The following is a 15883-nucleotide window of genomic DNA, read 5'->3' on the forward strand; positions in this document are numbered from 1 at the left end:
ATTGCGTTTCAGTCCGGCACACTCGCTTCAAGGCTACTGACACTTTAAAGGCTGTGGTGGGTTTTGCTAAGAGTTTCAGAGCATTGACAAAACTGCAAACCGCAGAAATAACACAGCGGAGTACCTTTTTAGGATCCATGTTGAATTTCTTCCTGCCCATAGCGATCTGTTTGTTTCTCTGGGAAGTTTTACTGGAACACAAAAATAAATATAGAGACTTTATTTATTTACTAAAAAGAACTCCAAACATGAATGATTTTCACCATCTAGCATGACAATAAACTCACGGTATCAACACTCTGATATGTTTTCTTACACGTGTAGGGCTACACATGGTCTCCTTGATCCACCCTGAGTCAGTGGCTTTGTTTCCTAAACCAAACACTGAGTGATGGCAAAGCTGGTCCCAGACAATAAATGAGCTGCCTCCTAACGTCGACTTTTCACTCACTTCATGTGGAAACAGCGCAGTGACCTCTGTGCTGCTAACATTCCTTTTTTAAAAACATAGTAAAGGGGCAGCGTCACATCTTGAGAGTGCTCAGGAACAACAACCAAAAGCTGCTGGTGACCTTTTAACACTCCTCCACAGAGAGCGTGCTGACACTCTGTATCACGGTAAGGTCCAGGAGCTGCACCGACGCACAGAGGAGACGGCTTCGACACAGCTCAGAAGGCTGCTCTCCGCCCTCCCTGCAGGGCTTACTCACCTCCAGCTTTTAAAGGACCCCCTCACATCCTGGCTCTCACCTGTTCAACACCGTTGCCCCTCTGCAGGTGCTACAGGGCACACAGACTCGGAAAGAGCATCTTCATAAGTGCCATAATCACCTGGCCACTACCACCAACATCCCCCCCCCCCCCTCTCCTTCATTCTGTGATAATTTCCTTCCTTTACAATATCACAGCTAAGTGCAATGAGCAATATTAGAATATTGTCTATTATTGCTTAAATCATTGTGCAGTTCTTAAATATTTGCATGTTCATGTTACTCCATAGGATGACCGCTTGTTGTTAGCACATTGACTTCCTCACCATATTTTAAAGACATCTTATTTATTTATTAGTTTTAATGTGAAGTACTTTCTTTATGTCTACTGTGTAAATGACTGTACGCTTGTTTCATCATACATTTAATGACAATAAAAACTTTTTAATTCTCATTCTAATATACAATAGATATGATAATTCATACAGCCAGGTGTAGTTATGTATGTAGTTATGTCACATAATGCTGGTCTGTCATCAAAACTTGCATGCAAATCCTAAACGCAACTCAGACAGAGGCAATGAGCCACAGTCACAGAGATAGCTTCTATGAGGCAAAATCTAATCAAATGTTGCTGCTATTTATTGCTGTAGACCATCATCTGTCATGGAACAAAATCAATATTGTATATGTTTGTGTTATTTTAAGGGTGTTTCTGTCAACGCTATAGAAGATTTGTTGTTTTTTTAAAATGTAACCCAGAAAAGGGTTTGGTATTTATCTCCACAGATCGCTGCCATAGTGAGAAGGGCTCGATGAAAGCCTCATAACAAATAGGGAGTAACTTTGAGACACACTGCTGCCATTAAATCCACACTAAAAACAATTAACCTGTTTCCACACTTAGACATGCCTTTCCACATGAAACAAGATAATAAGGTAAAAAAAAAAAAAAGACTATAGCAATATCTCTGTTTAACAAAGCATCTCCACTATTTTGACTTACCTTTCTCCGACGCATGTCAGTTGTTCGATCTCCGTCATCACCTCTGCTATCTCAAACTTCAACCTCTGTGAGAAACACAGAGAAAATACAAACCCCAGTTGGTTTTCTTTATGCTTAAGCAGGACAAAGCAAAGGGATGAGACGGGACTAAGAAAGAAGTGTACTCAGTGGAAAACTAACTTTTTTCTTATGAGGAAACTGCGTGTGCAAAGATAGGCCCATTTGCATTACATACAGCATGCAAATGCCCACAGTGCCGCAGCAGCGTATAGACAACGGAAAAAGACTGGGAATACAGGTGAGCAATTACAACAAATACATTCAGCACTGTCCTTAATTTGGCAATAAAATGATTTTCAATCAATATACAACGGTTGTAGTTAATGAACTTAGCTGCTGAGATGAAGCTAAGTCTATCCAGTTAATATACTGTATATATTCAAGCACACACCTCTATGTCATCGAGCAGCTCTCTCTTCCTCCGCCTGATGTTCGACAGTTCATCCCTCTCCTCCACGGACAGATCCTCGGGGACTGAAAAGCATGATGGAGAAAACACAGAAGACATTACCTTAAAAGAAAACAAGTCAACTAAAAGGAGCAAAACAGGACTGCTAAATCAAATCTAGCAGTTCACTGCAAAGATGTAAAAGCAGTTTTAAGGCTTATTCTCCTAACACAGTAAAGTGGGACCTTGAACAGCTGGAACAGCAGATATCAAGAGCCTGCATGTTAATTTATAAAGACAAAAAGAGAAGGCAAAGGGTCTTAATTATTCCACTTGAAAGTGTTTAGCCCCTTCCCTCCTTCCTTCTCCATTTGGCTCGGGGGGAAAATTCTATTAATAAAACCAATCCAGATTATGTTTCTTTCATGTGAATTTGGTAATTTAACACAGCCCATGACCCCAACCCCCTCCAGCTGTGTGTGTTTTACCACTCTGAGCAAGAAAAAAAAACCAAAACATGCAAGAGAAAAAGATGATTTGCTTTCTTTTCCAATGTTTCACTCTTGTTTTTCCCTCTAACTTCATCCCTCTTCCATCCAACGCACGCTTTACTTCTCAATTTTCTACATCTTCCCGAGCACAGTGAGTCTGTGAAATCCTGCTTCATTAAGCCAACCAAAAAGCAGAAAGCGTAAATCTCTCAACAGGAAAGTGGCACATCTAAAAATCATGCGCAGCTTCACATGTTGCTAAAGGGAAAAGAAACAACCCACCCCCCCAAAAACCAAGAAAAACCCACCACTTGTTATTTCCCCCTCACAGTCGGGATTCTGCGCCAATTAAAAATAAAACAGGGTCACTGGGCTCAAGAGGAAGTACTCAAGCCCCTTTTAATTTGACAGCTTGCCGAAGAATTGCATTCAGGGCGGCCAAGTATTGTTGTCGATGGTATTCGCATTTAGCAGTGACACAAAAGGTACTTTCTAACCCAGTTATGTAATTCTGAAGCAGCGTGATGAGGGTCAGGTAAAGATGGGGAGGGGTATTTTCTCCCCAGGGCCATGATTTTAATAGACAGCAGATGGGAACATGAAAGCACAACGAAAATAAAGATGTTAATTAATTAGTGTTGCTCACCTTCGGCTACCTCACATCACTTACACTACTTGCAATTCTATTGTGACCATGAATGAATGTGGCTTTGAAGACAATTACTTGGGAAACTCCTAAGTTTCCCAGTTTCAAGGCTCATTCACATGACTTTTTAATGTTTTATTTAAGTGTTTTTGAACAATTTCGCCTGCATACATCAAAGTCTGTTTGTGAATTTTACTGGTTAAAAGTTCAAGAAGGATTGGAGGCATCTAATTAGTTGGAAGGATGTGCTCCCTGTGTCCTCTGCTTTATGAAATCTCAATCTATGCCTATATAAGCACAGTCGAGTTGTTTCTAAGCGTTATCTTATGCTAAACTATAGCTTCGTATTTAATGGACAGATATGAATATGGTATAAAATTTTTCCACGTTTATTGGGGGTGATACCAGTGCCAAAACCAGGAAAAAAAAATCAGACATCAACAGAATACAATCTGGGTGGCCCTCCTGTCAGCTAAAAATGGGAAAAATGAAGCTTCAATTCACAAAATTGAACAACAGAAAACTGGAATCTGATCTGAAGAAGTTTAGGCTTGCTGGCGGTGGTGTGATGGTGTGGGGGGGATCATTTACTGCCTCCTCGTACCAAAATGAGTATTGTTTAAATGCCACATCGTCAACACTGTTGATGGTGTCCATTCCTTTATGGCCACAGTGGGCCACCATGCGCCCTGTCACAAAGCTCAAATCATCTTAAACTGGTTTCTTGAACATGACGATGAGTTCACGGTACTCAAATGGTCTCCACAGTCACCAGATCTCAATCCAAAAGAGGACTGTGGGATGTGATGGAAACCTAAACACTTTCTATCATTAAGTTTTGTTAAAAACGAAGTATTATTAGCAAATACTGGATATTGTATCGTAAGTGTTAATGCCAATATATATCAAATATGTTAAGACAAAGACTAAAGCATCAGTTGAATGTGTTTTTCTTAGAAAACTAAATGGTAATCATGGTGAATGCTAACAGCTAAACAGGCGGATAAAACATTTCCTGGCACCAGCTTTCTCAGGCTAAACAATCAAATCGTATTCCGGCATCTGACACCGTTTGTACCAGATGACTAATTATTAAAACAGGAAATAATCTATAAAGCAAAAAATTAAAAAGGTTTTCCCAATCACTGGGCTTCTTTTATGCCTTTTGAATAATTGTCCCAGAGGATGATTTTATGCAGGAGGCATACAGCTCCATGTTTTCCATTAGCCTATGGCTGTGCATTAGCTAATAGAGATATCCCACGGCTGCAACAACAACGTGCATGATTACAATCTTGATTCATTACAAATTGAATGAGAAGAGGATGCTCCCTTTAATGAAAGCCAAGCACCATTAGTGGCATAGCGTTATCACGATCCTTCGATCGAGGCTAGTCTTGCTGGGTCTACAAGCTTTTCAAACCACATGATAACAGAGAAAGCCATAAAGTCCCTGCTATTAGTGCTTCTGGTCTACTGGATGCTCTTGCTTAGCAGTGTATGACCTTTCTTCAGAGGTGGTCCACCAATTAGATTATTAACACACCCGCCCCGTGACCTTCTATGACTTACTCAGGAAATGACTTTAGTGTCTTTAGCAAACTGGTCGCTACCAAGCCAAACGCAGCCATGCTTGAATGATAATCTACTAAAATCAATTACGGAGTGAGTCACTGCCTCTAAGTAAACAGCAGATCTTGAGAGGGTCAAATCATACAAAAGTTAATGGCACGCTGGCTTCAATTTGTGTCTAAGAAAACAAAAAAAAGCTAGACACACTTTAACTTCGTGACCTCTAGAAGAAATCCCCAACAGGCGACATTAGAAATACACGGCATCGAGTGAGAGATTCCAAAGGTTAACACTCCAACATGTGTGCGGCAAAACAAAAGGGTTCCAGCAATTTCCTGCCTTAAAAAACAAAATCTCCCCAAAATCTACTTTTAAGTGTAAATCTCCTGCTGCTCTTCACACCCAAAAGCAACAACAGTCCCACAAACACCCACTAAAACCATGCAGGAAATCGTCTGCAAACCATCGATGTGTGTATGTATATGTATATGTATACGTACATACACATATATATATATTATATTCAAGTTATTTTTTGGAGTCGACAGAAGAAAGGGGGAAAAAATTCCCAGGCTTTGAGAAATGAGTCTCTAAATCCTGTGTTCAGACCATTCGTGCAGGAAAAGCAGCGAGGTACTTGCAGCACATGGAGCTCACTTGAAACTGGCTGTGGTCCCAGTTGTCACTGACTCGTGTGACTGAGAGGGGATTTGTCTAGATTCACTGACTTTAAACTGACTTTAAACGCTATAATGTATTTTAAAGTGGATGAGCTTTGAGAAAAAAAGGCATCCTTTTTATCCCAGTTGGCTCTGAAGCTCTATGTGTCACATGAGAGGAAGGAGGAAAGACCAGGAAGGAAACTTCCTTTGGATCCAGACCCTAATCCGTGCTCTGCTGCCCTCAATCCCTCAAACGGTGGACAAAGGCATGCTTTATATTATATTATAGCCCAGATCATACATACCAGTGGACATGTAGATGAAAATACATATGATTACATGCACATCAAAGCCAGCTGGCACTAATCCTACACACACTCTTTACAAGCCCTGTACACTCATACAGTGTGATATATGGCAGCATATACACAGATGTTCCCAGCTGCTAGCCGCTGCCTGGCTCAGTGATGCTGGATAAAGTAACGTGATAGTTTGCACTGCAGCAGATCACCATGTGGTACATAACGGTCCTGGCATATCGTGTCAGAAGAGACGTTCCTGGGTGGCTAACATGGCCTCTAGTTTTAACTACCTCTGGGGGTCACCATCAAAATCTGGGGCTTGAGCGGCTGAAGAGCCTTTACACTGATTGCTCTGTTAATCTGCTGTTTTGGGGGCTGGGGACCTCCTGCTGTGAGTGCATTTATGTGTGGTTGCATAGGAGGTGGTCTGCACATGATGTCCTTGTTATATTGCACATCTGTTCGGCATCAGCACTATGTCAATATTTGATGTGATGCTTCCACAGCCTTATGCCGGTGGCTAAAGTAACTATGATCGGATGATTTGATTGGCCAGAGAAGGCATTTTTGTTGGAGCTGAGAGGATGAGTGCAGTTCAAACAGCATCAGTTTCACACACTGGAACTCTCCAGTCCTGGATGCTCCAGGTTATAGACAGATTAATGTTTTTCCGAGCTCATAAAGTCAAGTTCTCACTGAGAAGTATGGCTACACCCAGTACACTACACGTACCCAGACACTGTACTCATGATAGTGACAAAGTTTGATGTGGAAAGTTGTACCCGTCTGACCCTGCACAGTCACTGTCTTTGCTGCAAGATAAAAAGGATCTTTGCTCACAGCAAATGAAAAATAATATTTCTATTGATGCATTAAAAGCCCACATTATGGCTGCGGCGTGAAACAGTGACATCACTAAGTCCAATCATCATTTGCATCTGCGCCGAGGGTACAGGTACTTGCTGCAGTATTCTTCTCTGAGCGATAGGCGTATCAGCGCTAGCCTTGGAGTAGAAGAAGTTGGTGTGCACCGATGACTGTAGAAATTGGTGTCGACACATTGAAGATTATGTTTGATAAATGGCTGAACAGCCTGTAAATTATTACAAAACTAAACAACCAGCACAACTGTTATCAAATGTTACACAAAACAGAATAAGCGCTACACAGAACAGTAAAAAAAAAAAAAAATTCGTCTCCACCAGCATCGTCGCTTTTATACGTGTAAAATTCAAGCCTTACACGGTCAAACCTCATTTGGATGCGGTTCCAGTTTCAGCTGGCAAAGATGGACAACACTGATATGACAACACATTTTGAAAAACGACATGTATGTGGCTGATCATTTCCTTTGCTTCCTGTGGGTGTCAGCTGACAGACAAGCAGCAGAATACAACGCTTTATCTGATATGTGCATGCTCGCCTCCAATATTGTGATAGATATCTAGCCAGGGAGCAATTTTGAAATCCGAATTTGGTGCCTATTATTTTGCACGCATCACTGAACAAGAGCAAACTTCTGATATCTCGAGTGATGCAGACTACATGCAGGCAGCGGCAGAGAACTGGAGCTGGATGATGGGCACAGACTTCTGTTAAACAGGAGCTCTGCGCTGGCCTTCAGCCCGCTCTGAGATCTGGGATGTGTCGCTGTCTGCAAAAACACCGAGTCTGGTGGACCACCCTGATCATGTTCACAATGAGACCAGAACAACACTTTACAAGCCACCCACAACGTCAAGGTAATTGCTCTCTCTTGGTATTGACTCCCAAGTTCACTATAGTTATTATACACGGATCACCTCAAAATATCCAGATGGCCACCTGGCAGATCAAATACTTTCCATTTAAAACAAAAACAAAATTTCAGTTCTTATCCAAGTCTAGTTGAACACAGACGTGAAAATATATACTTGATCGAGAAAACGGTGCAGGAAATGAAAGGAGAAAGTGCCTGGATATTTTATTAAACTTCAAAAGTTTTCTCCAAAGAGGGAATGATTCATTTCCATGGATTTAGGAGAGTCTGATGTTAAGCCTCACTATTATAGGATTTTAAAAGTCGATACAGATATCGATGCCAATACTGACATTACGCAGGTTATTTAAAAATCTGATATTCCAACATATTGGCTGATTTTCAGACATACAAAACATTAAAAGATACCCTTCCTCATTTATGCTCTCCACCGACGCTGCTCGGATCAGCTGGTGGTTGTATTTGTCGACTTTGCAGAGCGCCCTCTTTTGGACAAGCTGTGCAACATCGAGCTCGACATGGTTGAAGGGTGTTTCTCCGGTCTCGTTTTTACTTTTTGAACTTTTCATCTGTTGGATGTTATAAATGCAGATACTGATATATCAGGAAATAGCTAATATCAGCCAATAATAGGTTCAATGGCAGAAGTGCAAATCATAGAGGTACACCTCTATGAACTACCCTGAAAACCTAACCAGCAGTATGTATTTAAAGGGACATTTCACCCCAAGAAAAATGACATTTCTATATTTTCCCTCTGGCCTGTGCAGTCATTTATGCATCTTGATTGTAGAATAAATGAACAGAACTGTAGAAATGTTTGCCTTTTCTTAAACACACGCATAAAAAGCTCAGTACACAAACCTTACAGTGGGTATTTTAATGCACAATGTTTTTCTTTGTATAAAAGTGCAACCACAAAGCATCTTAAGGCAACTGCTGTTGTGATTTGGCAGCATATAAATAAAACTGAACTGAAGCAGCAGTGATATCGCTGTGCAGACGGACTCATGCAAAGGCTAGGGTTTGTATCAAGATGTTCAAAGATTAGGGGCGTAACAATTTTGTAACTGATACAAAACCGCGATATAAACCTCCGCGATATCATATCGCAATTGCATCTTCCCATAACGTGACAGCCATGCTGTTAATGGGTGATTAGAGAACACAGCTTTGGAGTCTGCAAGAAAACTAACACTCACAGATCATTCAGATAACGTACTAACTGCTAATGTATCATAATAATAGACAGTTTTTAATCCACTCACAATCGAGTGATCAGCCCTGTGGTAAAAAAGATTTTCTTCAGTTATTCTTGTAATTCACCCCCTCTGAAAGAAAAACCAAGAATGGATTGTTTGCTGGTTTTAGAGAATTCTTATGCACAAAGCAAACATTTATGACCTTTCCCCTCAGCTGTGCTGTATTTTTAGTAAGCACTATAACAATACATGTCAGCCAAGTAGTTAATAATAAGCCTACTGTTCAGTTGTAGTACATAACAGAGGAAAAACACATGCAGTTCATTCTTGGGATGAAATGTTCCTTTAATATATGGCCTGACATAAGTGCCGACAGTGAGACTGACCTAAGATATGTAGTAGTGGTTGAAAAGTAACCCACGTATTTGTGCTGAGGTGAGAAAGGGTTTGGCGTCCTCCATTTCTATCCAGCCAGAAGCCAAGAAAAACATGCAAGTCTCACAGCCACCCCCACTACTCCCTCCCTCCTTTCAGGCCTGTATGATCGGCTGGACCCAGTTTTCTTCATTCTCCTAAACTGGACGCAGCGTTCCCCTTCAGCTGAAATTACTCAGACACTGTAGGCCCAGATCTCTGCTGCTGTCTCTCTGTGTTGGTCCCCACAGTGAAACACACTCATTTAATTTGCCGAGCCTTTTGTCTCCCATCTGCTCTCTGTCTCGCACTTAAAGAGATTCCTCCTTTCAAAGCTCGGAGCAATAATTCCAAGCAAAGCGTCCCCCTATTTACAACAGCAAAAACATTGCCTCACTGACAAACAGTTGCAATGTCTTGTTTCTCTTTTTCTCTCTCTCTCTCTCACACACACACACACACACACACACACACACACACACACACACACACACACACACACACACACACACACACACACACACACACACACACACACACACACACACACACACACACACACACACCTACTACCATGGAGATGGGAACATGTTGCAAAGCCTCCACAGTCTCTCTTCTAATCAGGTCCATATGTAGCCATCTCTCCCGACACTTAAATAATGCAGTTTGTTACGAGCCCCGACTCAATCCTTGCGCATCACCCGCCAGCGCTGTCTTTGTGTGTTTGTCTACTTACATGTGGTGTAATGCAACTGTATGTTTAATCTTCTAATGTTGCACCACAAAACCCATAATCTTGGCAGTCAAAATGAATTTCTGTTCTTTCCAAATCTCCCCTTAAGCCTTTAAATAACACAGCCTGCCTACTGGGTCAACCAGCGAGATTTTAAGAGTTCATTTTAGCACTTTTTTTTTTGGCAATTGCTTGTGATGACACAAAATAGACGCATTTGCCTAAACCACTGCAGACAGTCATTTCAGACTACTCGGGTGCTGTATGGCGTTTGGAAGGGTGAATTATATGGAGCTCTATGCTCTATGGATTTTTCTTTATTTTTTTAATTACATTTGGATAAATGTTAAGCTAATTTAAACTCACCCTCTTCTGGCTTTTAGCTTTAAGCAGCATTAATATTAGTCTTCTCACATAACACTTGGTAAGAAAGCGAATGAGTGCTTTTCAAAATCCCCAGCTATTCAGATGACTGGCATTTCTTTTTTTATGTAACACAATAATCTGCAGATTTTACACTTTTTATATACAGTATTGCTCAACTACATGTTGGATACGGGAAATCTAATTGTCACCAAAATATATTACTGGATGTTGCTGCGGGTTTATGTTTATCTTCATTCAGTCCAAAACAGAAGTTATTTTGTTTTTTATCACAGAAAAATATGCAAAGCTGAAACAAATGGTTTCGGCTTAGTTGGACTATACTTAGCACCTGACAACACAACTGCAAGTCATCAACTTTGGGAACTTCTTGTTCTTGTTGTTTCTATTTTGTCCCGTTTGTTCTTTGTGGTCTCTCTGTGCTCCTCTTTTTTTTGTCTTCTCTTTCCCCTCAAGAGCCCATCTTTTCAGGAAGTCTCATCTTTTCAAGCAGTCGTGACATCTCCCTCTGAGCTTCTGCTCTGATGAAACCAACATGATCTGGCTGTATCGCCCATGTGATGTTACAAAAGACAGAAAGCCCCCCCAGAAAAAAAACAAAACAACAGGCATATGACCAGCTGAAACAATCAAAGCGTGGCTTGCACCAGTGGATGTGACATCATGTTTGGTGTTTTCAACCACTGGTTAGGGCCACAATGGCAGCTACACTAAGGCTTTCACTGGGGTCGTCGAGGAGATTTCTTCATGTTAAAAAAAAAAACAAAAAACCACTGTCTGCTCTTAAGTATGATTTATGTTTAACTGCAAGGACTCTGTAATCATGAACACTTGTCAAACCCTCTGCCTTAACTTATGGTAATGTACCTACACGCACGCTCAATCATCCAAGTAAGTAAATCCCCAAAAGTTGATTCTGTTCATCTGGCCGCTGCGTTTTCAGTGGGAGAAACGTTCCGTTACCAATCCAAGTGACTTCTTCAGTCTCAGAAGACCCACCTCATCAGGCCAGGACTCCTCAGTCTATTTACACCTACAGACCAGTGGACACTCTTTCAAGGATGAGGATGTACACACACTGGATGGGGAGGAGCGGGGTTTGAGCGTGGAGTCAAGGAGGCCATTTACATGGAAAGGGAAAGCATCTCTGAATCGTGGAGGGGGCCTAAGGGTACATGCTGTGATTGCATGCCATTCCCCAGTGAATGGTACTCATGGCCATTGATCAGTGGTTGTTGATCAATGAGCTCTGATCAGTGGTTGTTGATCAATGGTCATGAGAATTTGCATGTTAATGATCAAGGAACTGACCTCCCAGCCCATTGTTTCTTCAGTGGTGCTAGTTTAAGTCATTATGCAAATGTACTGCTTATAAGATTGGGGAAACCTGCAGTCAGCTGAGTCTGAAGAAGTCACTTGGATGAGTGACGAAACGTTTCTCCCACTGAAAACGCTACGTCCAGATCAACAGAATCAACTTTTGGGGATTTATCTACACGTTGCATCGACTGCAATGACTGATTGCATTTTCAGCTACTTCGGCTTTTCCTCTTTTTTTGAGTCGACTGGAAGAAAACACACCAACTTGAAGAGAGAAACTCCACCATCAATGAGTATTTTGGCAGCAAACATGCAAAGCAATGCAGGTACACCAGCACAAGTATTAAAACTGGTAGCCCTGTTGGCCTATTCTGCATGCTGCGTTAGACATAGATTGAGTGCAGTAGTATAAAATCATTCACTCTGTAATATTGTGCTTTTACAGCAGTTCAGACCACAGCTATCATCAGACAGCAATGTTATGTCTAATGTGACATGCTAAGTATTGACTGCATCTTGCAGAGCTTGTGGCAAAATCTTTGCACAGACCGACACATAAACCCAGGTTAAAGTACTCTAAACCATCTTTGGGGTAGGTCCGTCTAGAGTAGGTGTCTCCCAGACCACATTTTCAACCATAATGCCACAGAGAGAGAGACAGACAGACTCACAAAGCAAAAACAACACTATTCATGCTGTCGCCACTAGTAAACATGTATCCACCCATTCAGCACCAGCACCATTTACTTTCAGCCGCCCAGGGTGATGGATACCTACAGAGCAGCCACAGCTCGCCTCAAGTACCCGTTTGATGTCCTCCCACTCACTCGCCCTACAGCCACAACAAAGACCATACCCCAATCACACCAACTTCCCCTTCTTACCAACTAATCTCCCTCAGAGCTTAAGTTCTGCGTAGACTCAAAAGCCATCTTATCTTGAGTTTCACGCCTGCCGGGGTGAATATGATATGAAATAATTGCATCCAGTCTGATGTCCATTGAGAGTTGATTGCACAGAAACGCAAAGAAGAAAGGCATTTTTATTTTTTTTTACTCAAGCTCTTTCACTGCAAGAGAAGACTGATCAGAAAGCCTGGATGTGCTTTTAGGAGACACAGTAACTGCCATTGTGGTGTGTACCATTAACAGGTCTTTACATTCAGATATGAGATGTTATTTCAGAACACACTCACAGTCCAAAGACAGCAGGAGAATGGAAGGAAAGGCCTTTCACATTTAACTTTTCCCACGGTCAGATAGAGAGAAGAGTGCTGATTGACTCACTCGGGTTATCGTGACAGTTAAACAGGAAACATGGACAGAAAAGCCTGACGGGGCTCAACAAAGACAAACAGTTTTGCACATTTTGGGCGTCTGCACCAATTTTGCCACAAAGAGCTTCATTCAGGCTTTAAAGGTGTTGGAAATTTCTATTCACTTCAGCATTTTAATACTCCCAAGTCTGCACAAAAAGCTCAGCTCGCAATAATCCTTGACTGAAGCATCACAGAGCTCCTACGAAGGAAAGGAAATACTAAAAAAAATAGTTTTTTAAAATCCAAGAGTAAAAATTGATGGCCTCAATCCAGCCATTCAGCAAACTGCTTCCTAGCCAGCTCCTGCGTCTGTGTTCTTTCCACTTCTCCATTCAGCTATACAATGATTCTAAAAATAGACACATGAGTAATAAAAACATTTTGAAGCCTGTTGCTGATTTCATCCAATCTGAAGCCAGGCCCTGTCTGCTCTGTGGCATGCAAGCTGAGCAGAGAAGCGCCAACTCTGATTAGCGAGTGCAGTAAACATGCACTAATGAATCCCATGCTGCAGCTGAGTACCACAAACAATGCACAGTGGCACCGTTTATAGTTTCGTTCAGCGTGGGGATAACTGTAGTTAAGAAATATAGGTTCTACTTGCAGGATGGGACAACTCCACACACTGCACAGTAGTAGGTGCTTTACAAGTTCTTGATTCTCTCTGCGAATTTCAATAACCCCGCCCCCCCAGATCACACACTTTGAGGCAGAGCAACAAGTTGCAAACACAAGCATGACTTTTCCCCTTGCAATGAGTTGCTTACTGTATGGTTGTTGACATGGATTGAAATCTAGCCGCTATAACATGCTAAACAGTGGGAAAAAATGGAGGGTTGCAGGACTGGAGCTACGATCTAAGTCTCTTAACCATCCAACAGAAATGCAGCATGCAATGAGGAGCAGATCACACTGGCACCACTGTGAAGTAACACAAAACAAAACTCATTCACACCTGCCAAAGGAAATGTTTGGGATTCCATAAACGAATGTGCCCATTATGGACTCTTATGTACGATGTGTCCTCCAGCTGTTATAGTGATAGCACCACGGAGGCCGCAGCATGGAAGGAAAGCTTAACAATGTGAAATAACTGTGAGGCCATTGGACAGCCTACATCTGTTTGTTTTTATTTTTGTACTGAATGTATAAGATTCCTTAAACGTGACAATCGGCATGTGTTTAAGAGATGAATGGTAAATCCTTTTCCCTCTGTTTTGGTCTCCACCTGCTCCTGAAATAAATAACTAAATGCTCCACTGTGTTTAGTGGTTTAGTGTTTATGTGGTCGCTTACTGCAGGGACGCCAGCACGCAGTCGTTTTAGCGGCTTTTGTTTAGCTAGACGGCCGCAAGTTGCGACTAGAGAGTGAACAACACCAAGCATAGTGAAAACCTTTCAACGAGTCGTGGGCGGCAACTGGATTTAAACACAAAAAATTAAAGTCTTTTCACATCATAGGCTGATTTTATTTGCAGACTGTCAACACGGTGCGATCAGTTAGTCACGCCCAAAGCATATTCTTAATGGGTCATTTAGCTAAAGAGAGCTGCAGAGGCGGGTGGTAATTTTTTCCCTGATTGGTTCATGATTACAAGCAAAGCCAGCTAACAGTATACATCATCGCCTGATCACCTGATAATCAGTGTCAGCAGAAAGCATTGATTATACCGATTTGGTGCACACCTGTAATCTACCAAAAAAAAAAAAAAGGCCTCTCATATCAGAAACCTCAGTATAGCCTTGTCATTTTGGGCCCAGCTGCATGTTCCCATACACTGTTTAGAGTTACAGAGGAGGAGGGTTGAGGGAGCATTAGCTCTTTGTGTACTGTTGCTTAATCCTATAAAATATGATGTCATCTGTTGGGCCTCTGTTGTTCTCAGATTGGCTCAACGGTGCAGAACAAATGATGCCCTTAACTTTGAACATATGTTGTGCAGTTTGCGTGCAGGCTGGACGTGCAGGCGTGGGAACACGGTCCCATAATGTGCACATATGTTAGAATGCAAGATAAGAGAGCTACAAAGCACAGTTTGCAACAAGGCAGATCATCATGCATTGAGCTAAAGGTCTGCAAAATCACCACGGCACTGACATCACAAAGTTTTTTCAGTGATCTGACATAAAAATGTAGCAGAACACACCTCTGAGTCTTTGACATTACTGACTTTGTGCAGCTGCCCGTTAAGTGACTGGCAGACAGATTCAGGCGCCAAATGCCTTTCGCTTAGCATCAGCGTATCAAGGTGCGCATGCGAACAATTTTTAAGCGATGGGAGGCAGCGAGAGTGTGAGTAAGTGCTCCAGAGCTCTCAATTAGTTTAACATGTATGGAAAGTTATTTGAAAAATCCGCTACGCACACCGCTGCGTGTAATCTCAACAAGCTCGTGTCCTATATTTCAGATTTAATCACACACGGCGTGCCTCTGTGCTCTTGAGCTCTCTCTTCTTGTCACATGATTTTTTTTTCGAGGGTGGGGGGGAGAGAAATTGGTATCGCTATGATTGACCTCATATGAGGAGATGGCTTGTAGTGCGCATGATTTTAAGGGAAAATGGAACAACCACACTAACTCCTCATGGGTTAGAGTCCAAATAGGATGACTGTAAAATAATATTCATGTCTGCAAGCCTCTGAAATAACACATTTAAAACTCTTCTCCTAAAACACACGTGAAAAGAGAGATCTTTGTTCATAGCTGGCTGTTTTTCCTTCTGGTAAAGCTAAAATATGAATATTTCTTGCCCTTTGGATCATGAATCAGCACAGTTACCTTTGTGGCACATTAGATCTTCTTGTTGATAACTAGCCTTAAAGTGAGAGCGTGGAGTGAGAAATCAATACGCCTGATTTTGGCAGCAAATATACAAACATTAATATTCACACAAATCCTCCAAAATATAGTCCCTT

The 15883-nt window shown here is 41.7% G+C and overlaps 1 protein-coding gene across 1 annotated transcript in view; it reads right to left on the reverse strand.

The window, feature by feature from the left end:
* Positions 1–15883, reverse strand: part of LOC146702803 (cytohesin-3-like) — a 30733-nt gene that overhangs the window by 12965 nt on the left and 1885 nt on the right. Inside the window, exons 2-4 of the mRNA XM_085465806.1 lie at positions 2168–2250; positions 1717–1781; positions 125–191 (exon numbers count right to left, since the gene is read on the reverse strand). Coding sequence (XP_085321932.1) covers positions 125–191; positions 1717–1781; positions 2168–2250 — 215 coding nt within the window. The remainder of the gene's footprint in view (positions 1–124; positions 192–1716; positions 1782–2167; positions 2251–15883) is intronic.

Source organism: Copadichromis virginalis, linkage group LG8 (assembly GCF_057382275.1).
Source record: "Copadichromis virginalis isolate Kocher_CV1m ecotype Utaka linkage group LG8, C_Virginalis_male_GT1.1, whole genome shotgun sequence".
Lineage (NCBI taxonomy): Eukaryota > Metazoa > Chordata > Actinopteri > Cichliformes > Cichlidae > Copadichromis > Copadichromis virginalis.